The sequence below is a fragment of the Ursus americanus genome, chromosome 34, assembly GCF_024610735.1.
Source record: "Ursus americanus isolate L20-20 chromosome 34, mUrsAme1.1.p, whole genome shotgun sequence".
Lineage (NCBI taxonomy): Eukaryota > Metazoa > Chordata > Mammalia > Carnivora > Ursidae > Ursus > Ursus americanus.
Window position 1 is genome coordinate 12,305,919 of NC_142160.1, and position 6,737 is coordinate 12,312,655.

The following is a 6,737-nucleotide window of genomic DNA, read 5'->3' on the forward strand; positions in this document are numbered from 1 at the left end:
AAAATGTCCTTCATACTTTTCCACTATTGCTATTATAACAATTGGTAATAATACCAATACATTTCCTTCATACTTTACTTGTACCACTATTATAATTATTAATAATAATACTGATACATAGTTATCAGTTATTAAATACAAATGATGTCGCATTCATTTTATGAGTAAAATATTGCAGTTTTGAAGGTCAGGAAATTTGCTCAAGGTTACACAGCTGGTCTATATGATTCTACAGTCTGTACTGTAAATTGCTTGGTTATGTTGCCTTTTCATAAAGGTATTTCCAGACATTCATATGCTACCACATCCCAAATGTGTCCGTCCTACCTTATATGCTGTTAATCTTTAAGGCAAATTCAGGGAGGTAAGCATGGTCCTAAAGATAAAGTAAGTAGGATACTAAAAATGTGCTTAGACAGGAATCTGAAGGTCAGCAGTCTAATTAGTAATCTTCTAGGAGTCTTTTATTTAAAAAGCTCTTTTTCATTATAGCAGAGGATGTTGGTACAAACTAAGCATTTTGATGAAATGCTTAAAAGTGAAAATCAGTAACCATACTAAAAATACACATAACCCACTTACAGACAGTGATTAATTCCTTCCCAATGGGGTATCTGTTATTTTGTACAGTCTCTTAAAGAATTAACTGTAGGCATGGCATATTATGGGGTGTATACATGTAAGATTGCTTCAGAAATGCCCAGCAAAGACTAAAAAAAAAAAAAAAAAAGGATCTTTGACATTGGTTCCCTGGCAATGGAGAGTGATTACCATTGTAGTTTTGTTCCCGTAATTGCTACGCTGTGTTCTCACTTCATTATAGAAACAGCAAGATTACCTATGGGGGTCTTTGGTGCTGGGTATGATGTGAACACATTCTCTTTTATAAAATGCTCTTTCTATCCAGGATTTCTGAGCCTGAAAAAAAAAAAAAAGAGGAAAGGTGAACATAACCTTCAAGTATTTTTGTCTAGGAAGCAAAATTTATAATCATGTAATAGGCTGGTATCTCATAAACCGAATTGAAATTGTGGTTACTTCACACATAAATGCTGCATGTAACAAAACCAGTTGCTGCCAGAACCCGTTGATTAATGTTATAATATTGAGTCAAAGAAAATGACCATAATAAAAAAAAATGTTAGTGATGGAACCATATACGAATTCTTAATGACTTCTGAAGGCAGAAAAACAATGCTATTCACAGAGAAAACGAGAAACACAGAGCAGTATGTGTATATCCCTGTACATAGCAAATATTCAGTGGTGGGAGGAGATATATGTAAACAAGTATGAGGTTCGCATGGCTCACACTTCCATTGATTTCCCTTGTAGAAAGAAAGAGAAACGGATGCCTGGGAGGCTCAGTCCATTGAGCTTCCAGCTCTGGATTTTGGCTCAGTTCATGATCTCAGGGTCATGAGATCAAGCCCCACGTTGGGCTCTGCACTTGTTGAGGAATCTGCTTGAGATTCTCTCTGTCCCCCTCCCCCTGCCCCTCCCTCCACCTCTCTAAAAGGAAAATAAAAAAAGAGAGAAATGGTCAGAGAACTACACAACTGAAGAGCTCTGATCCATCATGCTGCTTTTTCTAAAACCCTAATTAGCAGTGCTTAAACACAGCAGGAGAGAAAGGAAATGGAAGCATAAGGAGATAAATGTGCTTGTACCACAGTCCAGAACCTTCACAGGTAATGCTTTTGGAAGGACAGAAGACAGCACTTTTTCTTTCCCTTTCTTTTCTTTTGTAATTCCACACGTCTTTAAGCACGGGAAACATAGCTTCTTAGAATGGGCATTGTTGGGACTGTCTACCAGGAAGTCTGGCCACTGAGATTGGGTTCCCAGCAGGATAAAGGAAGCTCCAGCAAACTGTACCATCTTTGTTCCAAAGTACAGTGTCCATCCCTCGGCCCTTCACTCTTTTCTTTACCAGCTCTTGAAAAAGTAGAGGAGTCTCCCATGAGATCCCATAAGCTACTCGGAAGATTCCTTTTCTAAGTATTTAAGACAGAAGTTGTTACAGCATCCTGTAAAGTTATTTCCATATGGTATCATCATCTCTGTAACACAATATCAGGATTAAATTTATACTCTTGAAATATACAGGGCCAAAGGGCAATGTAGCGGTTTACTTGGCCTCAGGGACCAGTGTTAACTGTTAGAAGCCCCCATATGTTGGTCGTAATTGATACTGACTCTGCCAAGGATCCAAACATCTATATAAACTGTGTGAAGGTCTGGTTTGCTCTCAACCCTTAGTCTCCCATCTCTCTCTCCTCTCTCATGATGGAGTCTACACAAGCAGGCAGCACAGAAGGCAGTAGTTATCTCATGTGACAAAGTACATTGTAAAAGCAGCAACGTGGGGGATGCTGGCCTTTGTCAGTGTTTATGCACTGTCCACATGAAGGGGAGCACCCAGTCTGCCTCTGAGATCCCTGGGTCCAGGTGGCCCTCTGCACCCTTAAACCACAAAGGCAGCATTTGCAGTTCTGTTTGTCAGCTGGGCATGAAGAAAGCTCCAGTGTCTATTCACAAGATTTTTCTTCTCAAATATATAGAAAAAGCTAGTGGTTGCATCTTTGCAGCAGAAATGAGCTGAGCAGCGTAGATAACCAGGCTTTATCTTTGTGAAAAGCCTGTAAGTTAAACTATTCATAGGCTGTGATTTTTCCTAGACACTGAATACTTTCATTGATAACATCTCTTGGCAGAAAGACGGTAAAAATATTCCTCACTGGACATCTGAAACCAACTTTCCCTACACGTCAGGGAGCAGGAAAGGGAGAATGCACTTTCCTTTCTTCTTTATGGCCCACTTTGGCTAGAATTTAGAAGGATCTTTTGGAGAAGCATCTGCAAATTTTGGGAGTGCCAACCAATACTCCCTGAGAGAAAGAGGGCACAACAGTATCATGGATAGAGGGCGAGGTTTGCCATTAGAAAAAGTGGCATGAGTGGGACTCTATGCCATGGACAAAGTCACATAAATTTTGTGGTCCTCATTTTTTCTCATCTATAAAATGGGTACAGTAATAACAGCTGACACACCAACTTGGTATCATTATTATTTGGGTACCATGTTTCACTTCAAGAAAAGGGACCAGTGCTGGGTTGGTTCTTGTACTAAAAGTTCAGATGCAGGTTGAGATAAGAGCACTATGAACCTGCTGTAACAGACCTGGCCTAGTTTGATTTCTCTTTGTGTTAGGGATGGTAGGCTCTGAGAAGGCCTAGCCGGCCACTAAAAATGGTGTATAGAAAAGTTATTTAACTTCCCTGAGTCTTTTCTATTAACATGAGGATAATCATAACCACCTCGGAACATTGTTGTATTTACCAAAGCACATGATCCAGGGAGAGCACCTGGAACTCAGTAGGTGCTCAATATTTAACATTTACAAAGGGCTCCTCGTGTACCTGGAAATATGACATATATGTTATTATCTTCATGGATCCTCATAAGGACCCCATGAGGGAAGTACTACTATTATATTCATTTTACCATTGAAGAAATTGAGGCAGAGAGATGCAGCAAGTACATTTTATTTTATTTTATTTTTTTAAAGATTTTATTTATTTGACAGAGACAGCCAGCGAGAGAGGGAACACAAGCAGGGGGAGTGGGAGAGGAAGAAGCAGGCTCTTAGCAGAGAAGCCTGATGTGGGGCTCGATCCCAGAATGCTGGGATCATGCCCTGAGCCGAAGGCAGACGCTTAACGACTACGCCACCCAGGTGCCCCAGCAAGTACATTTTAAAGCCAGAGTTTGAACTTGTGCAGTGTGACTAGAGTTCACACTCTTACCCACTCTATTAAACTGCCTTTCCAAATTATATATTATTGATACTAAATACCCTTGATCTGGGCAGTGCCATCTGGGTATGCCTGGGAGTGTCTTGGTTTTTGGACAGAGTTGGACTCCTAGAGGCATGCCTTAGACCCAGTTCATACTTGCATCTTTCCCTCCTCTTTCCCCCTGTCTGTCCCCACATGTAGAGTAATACATACTCTGCTGTTTTTTACCTCTCTCATTAGGATAAAGGATTGGGGTGGGACATTAGGAAGACACTGTAATAGGAGCAAGAAGTAAAAGGAGGCAGATCATTATAAGAGCTCTATAAAGAAATGTGATTCCTTCAACAGATGACTGGATTAAGAAGATGTGGTCCACATATACAATGGAATATTACTCAGCCATCAGAAAGAACAATTACCCAACATTTGCAGCAACACGGACAGGACTGGAGGAGATTATGCTAAGTGAAATAAGTCAAGCCGAGAAAGACAATTATCATATGGTTTCACTCATTTATGGAACATAAGAAATAGCAGGAAGATCGGTAGGAGAAGGAAGGGAAGAATGAAGGAGGGGTAAGCAGAAGGGAGAATGAACCATGAGAGACTGTGGACTCTGGGAAACAACTGAGGGCTTTAGAGGGGTGGGGGGTGGGGGATTGGGATAGGCCAGTGATGGGTATTAAGGAGGGCACATATTGCATGGTGCACTGGGTGTTATATGCAAACAATGAATCATGGAACACTACCTCAAAAACTAAGGATATACTGTATGGTGACTAACATAACATAATAAAAAATTATTATAAAAAAAAAAAGAAATGTGATTCCAACAGGATTCCCAACTTGAGAATCTGGGGAACCATGACAGATGAATTAGACTTTCCAAGGACACCTTGATTATTTGTCTCACTCATGGATTCCAGTTTCGACCTGGAAGGCTCTGGAAGTTTTACTCAGAATTACTACATAGAGAGATTGCCAACACGTTAGCTTTTAAAAATAAAGTAACTTGACTTGTTTCAGTTTAGCAACTTAATTACCTTCTTGAAGGTGAAAATCCTACCTCACTGTTAGTGAAAGGGATGAAGATCAATTTCCATTTCTTATTACCAGTAGATTAACCATTTCCCCTGCAAAGGCATGGAAAATTGGGAGGGGGTGGGGAAGGAATGTAGCATTAAAAAAAATCTTCCCAACATTCGTAATTGAACTGAATTCTCTCTGTTTTTGAGAAGAAAAGTATAATATACAAGAGAAAAAGTGCATTTATAACACATGAATTAGAAATCCCACAAAATATCGTGCATAATTGATTATGCTCTACTGTGGTTTTTGCTGTATTGTGCTTTTATTCAGGTCTTCAGTGTGGGTAGATATTAGATTTCAAAATTATTTTCTTGAAGAGGGCAAATTTGATGTATAATCATGGTTTAACTTGTTCCCTAAACTAATTCCCTTTTCTTTTGTCCAACGGCTTTGAACTGCTCTGCGTGAGCTGCATCCTTGGCTTTAATATCCAAGTTAGTTAGCTCAGAACGGCTATCCTTGTTGTTAGAAAGCATGAAATAGTTTTGACATGCCATGCTTCTTACTGACCCTTTAGTTCTCTTCTAATGCAAAACTTCAATGGACGGAATGCCCTAAAATCTTTTCTTTTTAAATATGCTTCGGAAGTCTCGTGTACTCTTAGAAAAGATGGCTTCCATCAGACCTTAGAAAATCACTGTGCACATTCTTTTCTAAAGGTAGAACAGCCACATCCCCATGACCGAGTTCATGAAGGGCTATTTTCTTTCTTGTCTTTCTGCATTATCAGTCACGCGTGATGTGTAATAGGGAAGTGGTTTCAAAGGCTAATAACTAAAGGACATCGTATTGAAAACAAAAGTGAGGACTTTCACATTTTGAACAAAGTACAATAATCTACCCTCAAAGAATAAAGTACTAATTTTGCAAGTAAAATGTACAGTCAACAAAGGATACAAATGATAGAAATAAACAAAATCTGTACATATTGCCTCTAAAAGGAAAAAATATTAGGTTATTTCATTTAGTCAGGTTTCACTTCTTTGTTACCAAGGTTCTGCTACAAACATTAGTTCCCCCAATTACTCTGATGCTTCATACTTCTGACTCCCCACCAGCTACAGCATCAAGAACTTCTCTAGGCAGAAATGGTTTACAAGTACATATATCAACTCTGTACTAAATCTGTCTCCAGAAAGTCTTGGGAAGTGCTACTGCAATCCACCCTTTAGGAACGTAACTTAACAGAACAACAACAATCCAGACCACTAATCACAAGATTAGAGAGAGAAAAAAAGAATCCACTAAATCTATAGAACAATCCGAGTGAAATTTCACCATGTTCCTTATTTTGAGACTCTCCTGTTTCCAATGCACGCTCTGTCCTAATCAGAACAAAGCAGCAAAGAGCCAAAGGTACTGAATGCCTGTGTTCCTTTTGGACTCTAGCCTTCCTTCAGCATCAACCTGGGCATTCCTGTGGTCTTCCTCTAGGTCCCCCAGATCTACTTTTGGGAGGTTGAGCAAGAAGAAAACGAGCCGAAATCATTTTACCTGAGCACTGACTCTGGGTGGTGGCAAAGGCAGTCCCACGAGCAGCTCCTGTTGCTTTCAGTTTGCTGTGTCTGGGGCTGGTCATCCCGTTAATAATGCTCTTATGACCGCCCACTGGAAAAAAAGCCACTTGCCCAGCTCTTCCCCCAAGAGACGTTTCAAGTAAGCAATGAACTTGGGCAGATTAGCCCCTTGGAATGTGCCGCTTTGGGATTAGCCTAAGAATCCCATGGACATTCCCTTGCAGCCCTCAAACCCTGCTTGATTTGAACATCTAATCTGACGCCAGAAGAAAAACAAACCCCCGGAGAGATCGGATTTAAGTGGCACGAGTCCTTACAGGCTCTCCCCCC

General features: G+C 40.2%; 1 protein-coding gene across 1 annotated transcript in view; it reads right to left on the reverse strand.

Annotated features, from left to right (window-relative positions):
- The window catches only part of TRPM3 (transient receptor potential cation channel subfamily M member 3), a gene marked incomplete at its 5' end in the record, with an annotated part of 257,261 nt that extends 250,820 nt beyond the window's left edge, over positions 1-6,441 (reverse strand). Inside the window, 2 exons of the mRNA XM_045772551.2 lie at positions 839-918; positions 6,385-6,441. Coding sequence (XP_045628507.2) covers positions 839-918; positions 6,385-6,441 — 137 coding nt within the window. The remainder of the gene's footprint in view (positions 1-838; positions 919-6,384) is intronic.
- Between the last annotated feature and the right edge of the window lie 296 nt (positions 6,442-6,737).